At 43.4% G+C, this 17,626-nt stretch overlaps 1 protein-coding gene across 4 annotated transcripts in view; it reads left to right on the top strand.

Annotated features, from left to right (window-relative positions):
• Positions 1-17,626, top strand: part of LOC126248676 (superoxide dismutase [Cu-Zn]-like) — a 345,741-nt gene that overhangs the window by 290,987 nt on the left and 37,128 nt on the right. For 3 of the 4 annotated variants that reach the window (XM_049949912.1, XM_049949923.1, XM_049949934.1), the window contains one exon: positions 16,704-16,766. In XM_049949912.1, the coding sequence (XP_049805869.1) occupies positions 16,704-16,766 (63 nt within the window). Of the gene's footprint in view, positions 1-10,172; positions 10,236-16,703; positions 16,767-17,626 lie in introns of those variants that run through there. The other variant, XM_049949944.1, reaches the window with a different exon arrangement.

The following is a 17,626-nucleotide window of genomic DNA, read 5'->3' as shown; positions in this document are numbered from 1 at the left end:
AGGGCAGCAGTCGAACATTTTCTGTATCCAGAAAGGCCCGTACAGGACCTGCAACATGCGGCCGTGCATTATCCTGCTGAAATGTAGGGTTTCGCAGGGATCGAATGAAGGGTAGAGACACGGCTCGTAACACATCTGAAATGTAACGTTTACTGCTCATAGTGCCGTTAATGCGAACAAGAGGTGACCTAGACGTGTAACCAATGGCACCCCATACCATCACGCCGGGTGATACGCCAGTATGGCGATGGCGAAAACACGCTTCCAATGTGCGTTTACCGCGATGTCGCCAAACACAGATGCGACCATCATGATGCTGTGAACTGAACCTGGATTCATCCGAAAAAATTATGTTTTGCCATTCGTGCACCCAGGTTTGTCGTTGAGTACACCATCGCAGGCTCTCCTATCTGTGATGCAGCGTCAAGGGTAACCGCAGCCATATTCTCCGAGCGGATAGTGCATGCTGCTGCAAACGTCGTCGAACTGTTCGTGCAGATGGTTGTTGTCTTGCAAACGTCCCCATCTGTTGACTCAGGGATCGAGAGGTGGCTACACGATCCGTTACAGCCATGTAGATAAGATGCCTGTCATCTCGACTGCTACTGATACGAGGCTTTGGCATCCAGCACGGCGTTCCATATTACCCTCTTGAACCCCTCCGATTCCATATTCTGCTAACAGTCATTGGATCTCGACCAGCACGAGCAGCAATGTCGCGATACGATAAACCGCAATCGCGATAGGCTACAATCCGACCTTTATCAAAGTCGGAAACATGATGGTACGCGTTCCTCCTCCTTACACGAGGCATCACAACAACGTTTCACCAGGCAACGCCGGTCAACTGCTGTTTGTGTATGAGAAATCGGTTGGAAACTCTTCTCATGTCAGCACGTTGTATGAGTCGCCACCGGCGCCAATCTTGTGTGAATGCTCTGAAAAGCTAATCATTTGCATATCACAGCATCTTCTTCCTGTCGGTTAAATTTCGCGTCTGTAGCACGTCATCTTCGTGCTGTAGCAATTTTAACGACCAGTAGTGTAATTAATTAGAGAGATCCGCTTCAGTTGCACTAATATTTGATCAAACCACGACCGGTTTCGGATTTTAAAATTCCATCTTCAGGTGTCTGAAATCGCAGTATTTGGTAACACATAACATTCGGTCGGGCCAGTCAGTGCAAGAGTTTCAATCATTGCGTGATGATGGAAACTGTCCACCGTAGCACAGCCGCATGATAGGAATGCCAACGAATTAATTTGAGGAATGTCTACCCTTCGCTCTTATGACGGCTTCCACTCTGCTGGGGACACTTCCAGTGAGGTGCCTGAGTGCCTGCGGAGGAATGGCAGCCCCTTCTTCCTGAAGACCGGAAACCAGGCATGGTAGTGGTGCTGGACACTAGGGTACGGAGCGAAGGCGACGTTATCGACATCGAGGTCATTAGAGACGGAGCACAAGCTCGGATTGTATCAACGATAGGGAAAGAAATCGGACGTGCCTTCTCATAGGAACAACCCTGGCATTTGCCTGGAACGATTTAGGAAAATCACAGAAAATCTAAATCTAGATGGCCCGACGTGGCTTTGAACCGTCGTCCTCCCGAATGCGATTCCGGTGTGCCACCTCGCTAGGTCGTAGTTTACATTGACGCCAAGCTGTCAGTTCATATGGTTGCCAGTACGGGTCTGCCTGGTGCAGCTACCTATATCGTTCACTCGTAGATTTGGCATGGTAATAACACAGGAAGGAAAGGTATTCTGCGTTATCTGTTTCAGCAGATGCAATTCAGTTGCAACTGTTGTGCAAGATTTTCGCAGAGAATATGGCTCTACAACTCCCGCAGTACGAAGCATTCGATGGTAGCACCCGAAGTTTCAAACAACTGATTGTCTCTCTAACGGGTAATCCACAGGTTGCCCGCCTGTACTACTTCAAGACGTAGAGAGTATTTAAGAGCATTTCTGACAGTTAGCTGACAGCGATGGAACGGCCCTAAGGAGCATACGGATTTTGTACCGCACAGTTGACTCCAACGTCTTCGTATGTCTCGGAATTTTTATTTTTTGCGGGCATTTGTGAAAGGCTCCGTCTACACGCCTCCCTCCCCAAAAACTTTGCCACGGCGCGAAGCAACAGTAATGAATGCAGCAACACCAGATATGCTTGCAAAAGTATGGTATGAACGTATGGTCTGCGTTCGGTCACAATGAACGTTTACGAAAGGTAAAAGAAGACTTTCGTTATAAATACAGTGGTAAAATGTATCCCTGAGATGTATGCGCAACATGTAAACGGTATACCCTTGTAAAATTGGATGTTTCTTTTGAAAATAGAGACATTACAGTCCCACGCGTAAGTTAACATTCACCACAAGTTTCTATCTCTATATACCTAGAAGATACAGTATTGAGAAAACGGCCCAGCCTTTTTGAAACACTGTGCACTCTGTTTATAGTTTTGCATCTAAAACTTTTCGCCCGACAATATTATTTACGTAACGCTTTGCTGCTACGTTATAATAAAACATGGACACTTCATTTTGAGCATAAGCAGTTTTACGGAATTGAGTTATGTGCTGTAGATATTCCTCGCATCTCTACCTAACATATTCTCATGCCTACTGCAAACGCATGCAAGTGAAATGCTGAGATGCAGTTGTTAATCTCGTACTTAGGCTGGCTCCATTATGCCAAGACGACAAGCTGTGTAGCATTTAGGAAAAATATATCTTCATAAATTTCGCAGCTGCGGACAGTAACGAGATGCAAACTCCTGGCCGGTTCTGCCAGAGGGCAGTTATTTGGTGTTCTAGGATCTCATGCTCAGGTTTTCGAACTCACCCATAGACTATTTTTCTATTTTAAAGTAATAAATTATCATCATTTTGTGTTACAATAGATAGATGCATGAAGTAAAGAAACGTAGTCCTAACCATTATCCTGGATGGGAGCTGTCTGATACTTCAAAATGATGATTACAGTGATGAAAGGGTGAGGTGTATTCACGTGCCAGCCAAACCAAGAAACTTCACTAAAGAGACCAAGATTAAAATTTGTCCTTCTGTCTCAGAGATAGCGTTAGTATCAATGAAGTACTGATTTTGTTACACTGATGCATTATTATGAACATCATAAATAAAGTGTTAATTTGATTTGTAGCATAGTTTTGTTTGTACAGCTTTCTGAAATAGCCGCGTGTTGTTTCTTTTTGCTCAGTTGGGTAAACTGGATTACCGTGCCGACAAAAACCTGGACGCTTTATTGAAAACGGAAAACCTTATTCCTTAAAACTGGTTTATGATTCATTTAATTCATTTTAAGTCGTAAGAAATGGGCAATTGAATTTAATCGTAGTTTTACGGCTCTTTAAGATGATTCTTTAGGAAGACGTCCTAAACTGCAGACATAAATGAGAACATGGCTAAAGTCTTCAATACGTTTTAGGATGAACGGGGATTAAAAGTGTATCAGATAGTTGATGCCACAGGAACGCCAGAAAAAGAATTGACTGTGATATAGTTTTGCGCGTGGAGAGTGCCTTATTTGTTGAAACCAGAACAAAAGCAAGTTCTACATGGAAGCCAGAGGCTGAATGCATATAAAGGCAAAGTTGAATTCGTCTATCGGAAAATTATATCCAATGTTTCCTGTGACTCGAAAGGGGTTCTTCTTACTGTCTTTCAAAGAGAAAAAGCAACTAGTGAAGTCTTCTGAATCAACAGAATCAAAAAGACACCAGGAAATTCCTGGAGTACAGAAAAAAATTTTCATTCTTCAGCATCACAACGCAATGTAAACGTGCTCTGTAAATGGGAAACAAACTTTGTTTGCCAGATTTGACATACTCAAACTCCCACTCAGACCTACATCTAAGGAAATTTGTGGGTTAAAGATGGCTCTGAGCACTATGGGACTTAACATCTGTGGTCATCAGTCCCCTAGAACTTAGAACTACTTAAACCTAACTAACCTAAGGACAGCACACACATCCATGCCCGAGGCAGGATTCGAACTTGCGACCGTAGCAGTCTCGCGGTTCCGGACTGAGCGCCAAGAACCGCTAGACCACCGCGGCCGGCCAAAAGGGTTAAAGATGATTTTAGCATAATGAAAAGGTTAGGCAATTGTAAACGATCCAGAGTCGTAGTTCGGGTATGGAATCTACCACACCGGGAAAAAGTTGAAAAAGTGTATTGATCTAATAGGATACTATGTTGAAAATGTTTGTTTAGACGCAAAAAACACTTTCACTGCTAGTCAGAGATTTTCACTTCGTACTTTGAGTGGCGAAAGTGGTAGGTAGGATGGAGACTGACCACATTCGTCCCAGCAGTTCTGAAGTGCATGTAGGTCGGAAATGGTATCAACTTAATCTCGAGGCGAATTTCTAATCTTCATGATTCGAAAAACGGATGTCGGCAACTGGAGCGAGAGATGTGGCACAGTGGAAGGAAGTCTCATTAGTGTTTCGTCCCTCGCTCGGTGGGGAAGAAAAAAGGAAGGATCCTTTTCAAGGAAACCATCTTGGCACTTGCATTTGATGTAGGGAAGTCACAAAAAACGTAAATATGGGTAGCCGGTCGGGGATCTGAACCCTGTGCAGGTCGAATGTAAGTCTAGTGTCTTACCGCTGAACGTCTGGCTCCGCTGTGGCACAGCGAAAGTGTATTCTGCAGGCGCTGCCTCAAAATCCTTCTTCGGCAGTTCAGACGTATGTTACCTGTGACTTTATGGTTTCTCCCCTCCACACTCCTGGCCAACTGAGCTTTTGCTCCGTCTCTAATTAGCTCTAAACTGGCTACAAATTTGACCATAACCTTCCTTAAGTAGCCGGCCGCGGTGGTCTCGCGGTTCTAGGCGCGCAGTCCGGAACCGTGCGACTGCTACGGTCGCAGGTTCGAATCCTGCCTCGGGCATGGATGTGTGTGATGTCCTTAGGTTAGTTAGGTTTAAGTAGTTCTAAGTTCTAGGGGACTGATGACCACAGCAGTTGAGTCCCATAGTGCTCAGAGCCAATTGAACCATTTGAGCCTTCCTTAAGCTGTACGCTTGAGAAATGTCACATGATAAATATGCATCGACCTTTATCTGCTGGGAGCTAGTAACCGCTACTACCGAAGAAAAGAATATGCTCGATCTTTGCTGTAAGGACGTTCAAGGTACTTATTCAGTGTTTTGATGTTTTATCATTCAATAATTACAATCCCAAAGAAAGCAGATGTGAAAATTACCGAACTATCAGTTTAATAAGTCACGGCTGCAAAATAACAAAGCGAATTTCTTACAGACGAATGGAAAAACTGGTAGAAGTCTACCTCGGGGAAGATCAGTTTGCATTCCGTAGAAATGTTGGAACACGTGAGGCAATACTGACCTTACAACTTATCTTAGAAGACAGATTAAGGAAAGGCAAACCTACGTTTCTAGCATTTGTAGACATAGAGAAAGCATTTGACAATGTTGACTGGGATACTCTATTTCAAATTCTGAAGGTGGCAGGGGTAAAATGCAGGGAGCGAAAGGCTGTTTACAATTTGTACAGAAACCAGATGGCAGTTATAAGAGTCGAGGGACATGAAAGGGAAGCAGTGGTTGGGAAGGGAGTGAGACAGGGTTGCAGCCTATCCCCGATGGTATTCAATCTGCGCAGTGAACGCGCATTAAAGAAAACAAAAGAAAAATTCGGAGTAGGAATTAAAATCCATGGAGAAGAAATAAAAACTTTGAGGTTCGCCGATGACAATGTAATTCTGTCAGAGACAGCAAAGAACTTGGAAGAGCAGTTGAGCGGAATTGACTGTGTCTTGAAATGATGATATAAGATGAACATCAACGAAAGCAAAACGAGGATGATGGAATGTAATCGAATTACTTCGGGTGATGCTGAGGGAATTAGATTAGGAAATTAGACACTTAAAGTAGTAGATGAGTTTTGCTATTTAGGGAGCCAAATAACTGACGATGGTCGAAGTAGAGAGAATGTAAAATATAGACTGGTAATGGCAAGCAAAGGGGTTCTGAAGAAGAGAAATTTGTTAACATCGAGTATAGATTTAAGTGTCAGAAAGTCGTTTCTGAAAGTATTTGTATGGAGTGTAACCGTGTATGGAAGTGCAACATCGACGATAAATAGTTTAGACAAGAAGAGAACAGAAGCTTTCGAAATGTGGTGCTACAGAAGAATGCTGAAGATTAGATGGGTAGAGCACATAACTAATGAGGGGGCATTGAATAGAATTGGGGAGAAGAGAAATTTGTGGCACAACTTAACTAGAAGAAGGGATCGGTTGGTAGGACATGTTCTGAGGCATCATAGGATCACCAGTTTAGTATTGGAGGGCAGGGTGGAGGGTGTAAATAGCAGAGGGAGACTAAGAGATGAATACACTAAGCAGATTCAGAAGGATGTAGGTTCAGTAGGTACTGGGAGATGAGGAAGCTTGCACAGGATAGAGTAGCATGGAGAGCTGCACCCAACTAGTCTCTGGACTAAAGACCACAACAACGTCATTCTACACTTAAGCAAAATACACCACAGGCTCCCTTACTTGTGCCTGTAAGACCTTGCAAACTGCAATCGTTTGTTATTTGTATTTTGAGACCACCGCCCTAAAGTTTTGTTTCCACTGTCGAATCCAACTATGATAAAATTTCCTTAACAGTGATATTAATTATGATTACAAACATTGTAGTTATTACTACTCATACCTCTGATTCTTGTCAGTTCTAAAACATTGTATTACATCAGTTGTAGGAAACTTATGGCATGTAGAGTTCCAATAACAACGTGTTGAAACGGCGGTCCTGTATAGCTAGCAAGTGCGTCGCGCAGTGGAAATCATTTCCGTTGCATGCGTCACGAGTCCACAAACAAGCCATTATGGTTGCACGCTCTTGTGGCTTTGTAAAGCGCCTGAATCAGCTCTGGCTCATGTTTTCGCTCCCTGTTCAGTGAATGTACTGGCAGTCAGATCCGCGGCTTTTCCTAGTGACAGTCTGCGGAGTGTCGCAAAAACTACCATATTCTCTTCATTCTGTTTCAAGTTAAAAAGAAGAGAGCCATGTGCTGACTGCTGCTGTTAGCACGCATCGGCTAATGGCTTCATCAGTTTTTTCGCCTGCGCAAACACATATCGGGATGTGGTTAGAAAAATAGAGCAGTTGTCATTCTAAATTTAGGTATCAATCACATACGGTACCATCAGGTTAGAGAACTAGAGTCCGTCAATTTTTTCCCCCATGTTTATGGAAGCTGTAAGCCACAAAAAAAAAAAAATGTTTAGGCACACAGATATTGCTCCTTCGTCAGGCTGGTCCCCAAATAACCGATAACCAACTAGTCCTAATGTCAGCTACGCAGAAGAAATCTCGCACAGATAACAATGTGCGTATTTTGTGCTTAGAGCGCAGTATAATTGAACCACAACTGTATGCAATCTTTCATTTATATTCACAATCCAGAACGAGATTTTCACTCTGCAGCGGAGTGTGCGCTGATATGAAACTTCCTGGCAGATTAAAACTGTGTGCCGGACCGAGACTCGAACTCGGGACCTTTGCCTTTCGCGAGCGAGTGCTCTACGGGGCGTGAGTCGTGCTTGGGTAGCTCAGTTGGTAGAGCACTTGCCCGCGAAAGGCAAAGGTCCCGAGTTCGAGTCTCGGTCCAGCACACAGTTTTAATCTGCCAGGAAGTTTTATATTCATAATGGTTGTCTTTCCAGTATCGATATCAAAGTACACGTACGCCAGAAGACAGGCTGCGAGACTGTCTAGCGTCGTACGTTGCGGGACTAAGAAATACTGTCCACTTTTATGTAAAAGCCACTCCATTGGCCGAAAAGTTTCCCGCTTCTGAGAGGGCTGTCCTTTTTAGTGAAGCAGGAGGTCTTAACAGTACTTATATCTCTCAATCAATAAAAATATTAATCAAAAATAAAGTATTAATTCATATTTATATTACGAGAATAGTCATCCCTGTAATTGTTTTCAGTTTTTTTCCTATGACGTACATGTGGGAATGAATATTCCTGTCAGACAAATTATATCGAACAGTACTAGAAGCGTTCAGAAGCACGAAAGATGGCGTACTGAAAAACAACGTCAATCAACTTTTCACTATGGCCGTATTTTGCTTCAAGCAGACGTCACACTGGAATCTTCTTGAAGATGTGGACGCATTAATAGTTCAGAATTAAATGCATAAGAGAATCTTATCACAGGAGAGAAATTTCCTCGACACATTCTGTGTTCGTTAACAAGACATTGTCCGTCCTTCTGGTCTCCAGTTAAGTTGATTTGCCTGCAGCTCTTCCCACTGTTTGAAATATCTCACCGCCCACTGACTGAGTAGGCCTAAAAATTACCCTCATCTCACGTTCCTTAGAAACTGAGACGCTGAATGCAAAAGAAAGATGGCCAGATGCATCTTTCAATTTGTACGCGCGTTCACAAGTAGGAAGGCTGCAATTTCTCTTTGGCTAGTTTCTTTACTTATACTACTGCTGCTCTGTAATTTTGAGAACGTGTCAGTACTTAAGAATATATATTACTTTCTTCTTCCACCTTACGTTGGAGCATTTATTCACGTCGTTCCTGAACATGGTGAGAGGCTTTATTTTTATTGCATCCCCGAGGCTGTGGTTAAGCCATGTCTCCGCTATATCCTTTCTTTCAGGAGTGCTAGTTCTGCAAGTTTCGCAGGAGAGCTTCTGTAAAGTTTGGAAGGTAGGAGACGAGATACTGGCAGAAGTAAAGCTGTGAGTACCGGCCGTGAGTCGTGCTTCGGTAGCTCAAATGGTAGAGCACTTGCCCGCGAAAGGCAAAGGTCCCGAGTTCGAGTCTCGGTCGCGCACTCAGTTTTAATCTGCCAGGAAGTTTCTAAATTTATGTTGGATGTTCACAAATTTCTCTTATAAAGTTTTTTTTTTTTTTTTGCCAGTCTGCATTTTATAGCCTCTCTATTTTGGACATCACCAGTTATTTTGCTGCCCAAATAAAGATCTTCTCTGCTACTTTTAATAAATCCTTTGCTTTAGTATTTTTCCCTGAACAGCACTTTTACATTGCGTTAGTCAATCTCACCCCTCCGGGTAGGCGTCTCTGGGATGTGGAAAGACGTCAAAGACGTTATTTTTATTGAACTGAAATACAGTAAATTGACGTAACAGTATGAAATAGTATTCTACTACAGAGATAATGTTAAAGCATTAATTTTAAGGGCTTCTGTGAAGATGCACTTCAGTGGAGAAGAAGAAGTAGCCCAACGAAAAGTTCTTAAATTGTCTACCAAACGCCACATTTCTTGACATTTAAAATCTCTGGTAGATTTTGAACCGATATGTACCTACATATCTAACTTCGTTCCGTACTTATTTTTTAACCCCTTGATATGTTAACATAGGTTATTTTTAATCCTAGCATTATATTCATCCTTCGCAAAATTTTGAAAAAAGAGGGATGTTGGTAATCAAAAATGTAATTGTCTTCATTATTATATTGTAAAGCATTTGTTAAAATACCTAGATTTTTGATGAAAGCTCTCAAGGATGTTCTAGAACTAACAATTGATACAATTACTTATAAAACCCTTTTGCATTCTGAAAATGCTACCCCTGTAAGATGAGTTCTCCGCAAAAGATTTCATACTAATCACTGAATCAGAATATGTGGCATAAAATACGCTGCGCAACATAATTAAAGTGTCATTTTTTCGAAGTCCCTTAACTATCTCCCATCGTATACTGCGAACTGCCGGTTTCGTCGGCGAAATGTGTGGGAATCAACGACCCAAGGGTAGAAGGGAAGAAGTGCTTCCGTTGACACACCTTATGCCATCTCCTAAGCTCGTGTGTGTGCGCTTTTGTGTTTGGGGGGGGGGGGGGGGAGGCGGCGGGAGAGGAAGAGAGGGAGAGAGAGAGAGAGAGAGAGAGAGGGAGATAGGTGAATGATTGTCCTGTAAGGAAACATAAGGAACAAAAGAGATGAAGATGCTTTTTCCGTAAACGATTGGAAGGTGACATTTCCGGGATCCTATTAAGTTACGTAACAGTAGCCAGAACGGAGCAATTGACCTTGGCGTTGTAATAGCCCCTCCATCTCCCAGTGTAGAGGCTGAATGACCTTGTTCTGCACACGGTACGGGTCGTCCAGGGATTCTGGAGGTATTAATAAGGTGCCCCGGCTAGAGGCTATCGCAGTAGCAGTCGCTGACGTTGCTGTTTGTGTAGACGGTAAGTTTCTTCCGATGTTTGCTCACGTATATGTCTGGATGTAGCCTCTAGCGGCGAAGACAATCATAACGCTGTTGTCATCCACCCGGCACGTACAACTGAGCTTGGTAGCTGTTCAGCCGCTTGTGGATGCTGTGGGGACGACTTATTTGTCTGCTCTGATTGCGGCTAGAGTCTAGCTCGGCTTTAACAGGTTTGCTGGAACGATCTCTTTCGTTGCAGAAGTGTCAGCAAAACGTCTTTTCTAAGTTGCAGTGTGGTAGGCGTCTACTGCAGGTAATGGTTAAATTTATATGTTGAAACGAATTCTGTGTTTTCTCTCCATGTGCTGTAAATCAACTTACACTAGACAAACAAACATTTCTGTAATCAGATCTACAGCAGTTCTTGTGTTGATTAGTTTCTGCATCACTAGTCAAGTGGTCAAATACCGCAGTGCACACAGATCAGTCATAGGAAAAGTCAGAGAACGAATAATTTCGATGTGAATACACCTAAAAATTTCGGAAGTGAAGTAGTGTAGAAATATGACTTTTCACCTGTGACTACATAGAGAGAAATACATCACGGCGTGTAAAGTTAAACCAACCCAATGAATATGCCTTATAAAAATGAATCGCGTTTGCGATAACTACTGTGAGCATTACAGAATGAACAATGCTTTGTTTATAAACGAATATTTCAGTTTAAGTCTTCATAGCAATTGGCGTTTTCTCAAGCAGGCTGTGATTCGTCACCTAGTTTTCGAACCTGAAACGTACGGTAAGAAGTAAGCACTTCAAGCCCTCAAATGTCTACGTAGCTGCCATATTAGACTGATCGCGTAGGATAATGGGAGTGTCCGTCACCACGGATTGAAATAAGTCACTGGAATTAAAACTGCGTGTTCATCAGATGCTGATAAGTTAGAGAGCCCGAGTTGGTCGTTGTTAGCCATTATATTAACGCCACTACAATACTCCAAACTGACATCATCAACAGCCAAATAGGTGGATAAATTTGAGACATCTAAACATGTTTTACGCGCTTATACCAACTACATTCTCTATTACAAGGACACTGTGCCTATCAGACTTCAGCACTAAGTAAGACCAATGTGTTCTAATGAGTAGGCTAAATTGGGGTGTACTGTCACAATCATGAAGAAAACTTGCAGATTTTGCTATTGCTCTCAATTGGACGCTTGCAAACAGAGATGCTGTATTTATTAGGAGCAATACTGAAACGCCGTGTGTTACTCTAATGAGGATTCGGGAAACGATGAGCAATATTGTACTTGGAGGTTCTAGTTGCATACTATGCGATCTGAAAGACTGTTCACTAAAGCGTCACGATAGCGTGACTCAGGGGCTTTGTCACAAGCTGCAAGCCGTATGTGCGAAATTTTTCCTCCTTGCTTCTAATAAGCGAACTGAAAACATTAGGTGTGAGTACGTGACAGAGTGCTAATGAGCACGACGTCGAAACATTTCTGGCTGAAGATGAATGGACGTACATGCCATCAGCGTTTAGCTCAGTTAACATTTCGTTGTGTAGCTTCCTTGTTCTGCCTCCTTCTGGCTCCGAAAGGAATTTCGAAAGTTGAATGCTTAAACTACAGCGGTGTCACAGTTATTTCTTACAGCCAACCCTTTGAGACAAAGAAGAAATATATGTTGAACGTAACGGGACAAGCAAATGTAACTTAGCTACAACTTAAATTATTTTGTTTCTAGACAGGCTATTTTAAAATTCCCGGGAGCGTTGTTGCTCTGATCTGCCGTAGTTAACAGTGGGCAATTTCACTGGAAAAGTAGAAGGAGCGCCAGAATATCAACAATTGAGAAAAAAATTGAAGTGCTAGAATGAGGATAAGCGAATCAGTGATAGAATTGAAAGAAAGTGATCAATGTAGTTGAGAATGTGGGCAGAGAAAAATTTTGAATGGAAACCACTTGGCATACGTAAACGCGGCAGATCATGACGTTCTTGGAAATATCACACCAACGAAATATGGGGCATCGCGGTGTACACAAGGAGGATGCCCTGAACAGAAAGGCTTGGCAGAAGATAACAGGAATACAGGAAAATGATATTAATTGATCTTTATATTAACTGATCCAGAATTCATAATAGAGTTGAAAGACTACTCGTGCTGTTTCAAACGATAACTGCTACGATAAGCACCCTAGGAAAGAGCCAGGAATAGAGGCAGCCAAATATTTACTTAATTATTCAATCCATTAGGTACGTAAAATAAAACAAGCTAATTTTGAATGACTTATTAAATTACTAGCAGTTGCGAGACACCTTTAAGAATACATTTCCATAAAAACGAGCAGCTACCTATAGCATATGACAGATAAGGCTAAGATACTGCCGCGCTTGTAATGTAGGACATACAACATACTTTGGAATCTTTATGTCGGTTTTAAAGTTAACAGAAGTGGACTTGCCCTACGCTTTAGTTCGTAGGTGAGAGTAAAACTCTTAGGTTATCCACAGTATGAACAAATCTTACATGAAAATTATTTTCTCCGAGAATGTGCGAAAAAATTAACAGTAATGTGCGTGCAAAATTCGTCGTAATGAAGAAACATTAATTAAGCCGGAATGCAGTATTAACAGCTCTTGAGCAACGATACACCGGAAATCGTACTGATGCTTGGTTTATCAAATTAGTGGAGAAAGCTGCGAGTTATTATTTTGAAGTATGACTGTAATGTAGCAACACCGGCTCCTCTTAAGTATATAAAAGCGAGGTCTGCTGAAATGCAACACCAGTTTCATCAGTGGCGAAGTAAAGCTTTGAGCATTCGACGAAGGCGGTCGACTGTAACCTGCGCAGAGGGAAGAGTGTTAGAGAAGTACGTTTGTGTGGATGATGGTGGTAATGGACTCTTTATTCTAAGTTGCATACAAAGTTTCTGGATGGATGTATTCGCGACATTTTAGCGGGAGGGTGCTATAGCCAGTATGTGTCTCTAAATTCAGGTACTTACAGTAAAGTTATGATCCTGAAATTTGAGCTGTGTGTAGGTTCATTTTTACGGCTACAAACATAACCCAAATCTTGAAATACTTACCTACTTAGTAGCTAAGAGTTGTACCTATAATACCAGAAAAATAATATTGCATATATATATAGAAAAAATTCTCTATTTATACTATGATCCATGGTGACGTAATGATTCGAGGCAGTCTCTGCCGACGTATCTCACGACTCAACACTGAAAGTTGTTGAAATAAAAAAAATGTTCCAACGAACGAGAGACTTTTGCTACATCCCTGTTTTTTCACATTGCAGAGAAATGTAAGTTAATTATTTTATGCACAAATAAAGTCTTTCCAGGCACTATAAAACGTAATAAGAATCGTTTCGCTTGAATATAAACCATTTTACTACATTTGCTGTATCAAATAAGTTCTACAACGTTTGGGATGTTAGGAAATGGATGCATGTCGAACGAGGGTGCTGTGAAGAGGCTCCTTTGTGAATGTATAATAGTTCCGTAGGCGTTCCCGAAAAATCTGTCTGCCTTCACAAACGCTACGTGTCTGTTATCACCCCAACTTACATTAATTAACGATTATGGCTGATTCCAAAGATTGAACGCCGATCGTACGGCGAAACAATACCATATCATTTGTCTATTTAAGCTCTTTGCATTATACTGAGGTTTGGCTGGCAGTCCTTTCACCAAGAAATGAATATCCGCTAGTCATCCTGAATTTATTAACGAGTTTTCAATGACGTAACCTACGTGCATACCGGTCGTCATCTGCGAACAGCCTGAGAAAGACAGTTGCCAAAAGTGACCGCACTGAGTTCAGCGCTCCTCAACAGGACTGAGAGTACTGGTTGTTTTGGGTGTCGGGAGAAATTTATTCAGTTAGGGTAAGACCGAAATTTTCATTTTGTACAGCAATTGCTTATCCCATAGAACTGAAATCAGCCAGGTAATGCTGCAACTGACTAAACGAGAGGTTTTGTGGAATCACGACAAGTCAACTCTGGAAGTGTATGAGAATTCTGTGCAAATGGAAACGAGCGTACGGCATTGTGGGCCGGGAGTCCCCCATTCGGGGAAGTTCGGCCGCCGAGGGCAAGTACTTATTGCATTCGACGACACTTGGGGCGACTTGCACGTCGGAGATGGGGATGAAATGATGATGAGGACAACAAAACACCCAGTCCCTGAGCGGAGAAAATCTCCTGCTCCAGCCGAGAATCGAACCCGGGCCCCTTGGCGGGGCATTCCGCCGCGCTGACCACTCAGCTAACGCGGGCGGACCTAGAATTCTGTAATGAATAAGAACTCTGTATCCCAGAATCCAGCATGGGGGAAATGCTCACTCTAGCTGCCTTCTTTCCACTCCCTCCCCTGCCCCCCTATCCCTTGCGGACGCTTATGCCGCAGAACCTGTGTAGGGCGATCATGTCACCCTCCACTGCTATCATACGTCATGACAGTGAACCAGTCGGTTGAATGGAATCAGCATATTAAGATAACTTGACACGGGAACACGACAGAATGGCAGAAAGGGGTTATCTAACACTACTGGCCATTAAAATTGCTACAGCACGAAGATGACATGCTACAGACGCGAAATTTAACCGACAGGAAGAAGATGCTGTGATATGCAAATGATTAGCTTTTCAGAGCATTCACACAAGGTTGGCGCCGGTGGCGATATCTAAAACGTGCTGACATGAGGAAAGTATCCAACCGATTTCTCATACACAGACAGCAGTTGACCGGCGTTGCCTGGTGAAACGTTGTTGTGATGCCTCGTGTAAGGAGGAGAAATGCGTACCATCACGTTTCCGACTTGGATAAAGGTCGGATTGTAGCCTATCGCGATTGCGGTTTATCGTATCGCGACATTGCTGCTCGCGTTGCTCGAGGTCCAATGACTGTTAGCAGAATATGGAATCGGTAGGTTCAGGAGGGTAATACAGAACGCCGTGCTGGATCCCAACGGCCTCGCATCACTAGCAGTCGAGATGACAAGCATCTTATCCGCATGGCTGTAACGGATCGTGTAGCCACGTCTCGATCCCTGAGTCTACAGATGGGGACGTGTGCGAGACAACAACCATCTGCACGAACAGTTCGACGACGTTTGCAACAGCATGGACTATCAGCTCGGAGACCATGGCTGCGGTTACCCTTGACGCTGCATCACAGACAGGAGCGCCTGTGACGGTGTACTCAACGACGAATCTGGGTGCACGAATGGCAAAACGTCATTTTTTCGGATGAAGTTCACAGCATCATGATGGTCGCATCCGCGTTTGGCGACATCACGATGAACGCACATTGGAAGCGTCTATTCGTCATCGCCATACTGGCCTATCACCCGGTGTCATGATATGGGGTGCCATTGGTTACACGTCTCGATCACCTTTTGTTCGCACTGATGGCACTTTGAACAGTGGACGTTACATTTCAGATGTGTTACGAGCCGTGTCTCTACCCTTCATTCGATCCCTGCGAAACCCTACATTTCAGCAGGATAATGCACGACCGCATGTTGCAGGTCCTGTACGGGCCTTTCTGGATACAGAAAATGTTCGACTGCTGCCCTGGCCAGCACATTCTCCAAATCTCTCACCAACTGAAAACGTCTGGTCAATGGTGGCCGATCAACTGGCTCGTCACAATACGCCAGTCACTACTCTTGATGAACTGTGGTATCGTGTTGAAGCTCCGTGGGCAGCTGTACCTGTACACGCTATCCAAGCTCTGTTTGACTCAATGCCCAGGCGTATCAAGGCCGTTATTACGGCCAGAGGTGGTTGTTCTGGGTACTGATTTCTCAGGATCTATGCACCCAAATTGCGTGAAAATGTAATCACATGTCATTTCTGGTGTAATATATTTGTCCAATGAATAACCGTTTATCATATGCATTTCTTCTTGGTGCAGAAATTTTAATGGCCAGTAGTGTATTTGGACTTGCCAATGAACACGTCACGAATGATATGTTGTTGCTTCAGCGCGGACTGCCCATAGCATCTACAAGGAATGCTGTACAGTTCGCAGATATGTAACACGGCGAAATAACAGTATTCCTAAAAAATTGCTAATCAACAGGGACCGGATAAGAGTATCACGCCTTGCCAATGACAGTCAGTTTCAAATCTGACATCACGTGTTAAGATCAACGAAAGCAGGCCTGTCTCAACCAGTTTCTTGTGAACTCTCTTCTTCGCCGTATTGAGACATTTATCAAGGCTAGAGGCAGCGTTACAAGAAATGAGCGTGATGTTTCCTGTGGGTGACTAAGCGTTTGTCCGTTTTGCTCACAGTCGTTCAGCTGCCCACGTGGATAACTAGCAAGTTTGACTTACTGCTTCCGTCAAAGTGGTTAGATTGCTGTAAGGAGATGTTCGATTCTAGTACTGAGTGTGACTGATGATGCCAAGTCTAGGTGTGCTAAGTGGTGTGATGGTGTACTAAGTGGTGTGCTGGTGTGTTTCAGATGACGGCTATGGTGCTGCGCCTTCTGGTGGTGGCCGCGGTAGCGGCGGTCGCGTTGGCAGAGGTGAGTCCGGCTCCTCAGCGCGGCCCAGCAGCTCCTATCAATAATTCATTATGCAAATCTCCGCCGACAGTGCGCGTCCATTATTCAAAACACACACATCTACATGCGCCAGTGCCTAGAACAGCACTGCAACACGAGCGCTATCCGGACAGATGTCTGTCGCTCCCATAATCTAGACGGCACGTTTAAAGCGGACGCTGTGTCCGTTGATACAGGGGAACCTGCCCTTTACGGAGACTGCATGGGCGTGATCCCTGCTGTCACCTGTTACTGAAGCATAAGCAGATCTCTCTCCTCCTCCGTATGAGTTGCTCCAGAATAGTCGTGGCTGGTACTGACTTTGTTACTAAGTTGACACAAACAATTTTAATAATTGATATTTTATTTTTAATGAGACCTCGAAGACAAGAGTTACGATTATAGAAAATATTATGCCATTAAACAGACAAAAAAGCAAAGAGGACTGGTTTTAACGTCTTGTCTACTACGAGGTCACTAGCGACGAAGCAGAAGCTCGGATTGGGAGAGAAAACGGACCTTTTCAATTTCAGAGGAACCACTCCGGCATTCGCCTCAAACGGCTTAGGGAAACCGAAGAAAACCCAAATCTGTATGGACGGACGGGTATTTGAAGGCCCACCCTCCCGAGTGCGCGCTAACAGCTGCGCTACCTCTATCGGTTTTAAACAGACAGGTATAATAACAAACATAATATGTATGCATAACACGTTAATATGAAATCACTAATAATGGCGAGTGAATGAGGGAGGTAACTGTCATGTTCCGTGGTTAAGGATCATTATGATATTCACTTGGAAATCAAATAACCAGGGGACCCGTGCAAAACGCACATACCTTTG

The sequence above is a fragment of the Schistocerca nitens genome, chromosome 1 (genome assembly GCF_023898315.1).
Source record: "Schistocerca nitens isolate TAMUIC-IGC-003100 chromosome 1, iqSchNite1.1, whole genome shotgun sequence".
NCBI classification, from domain to species: Eukaryota; Metazoa; Arthropoda; class Insecta; order Orthoptera; family Acrididae; genus Schistocerca; species Schistocerca nitens.
This window is presented reverse-complemented; position numbering and strand designations above follow the sequence as displayed.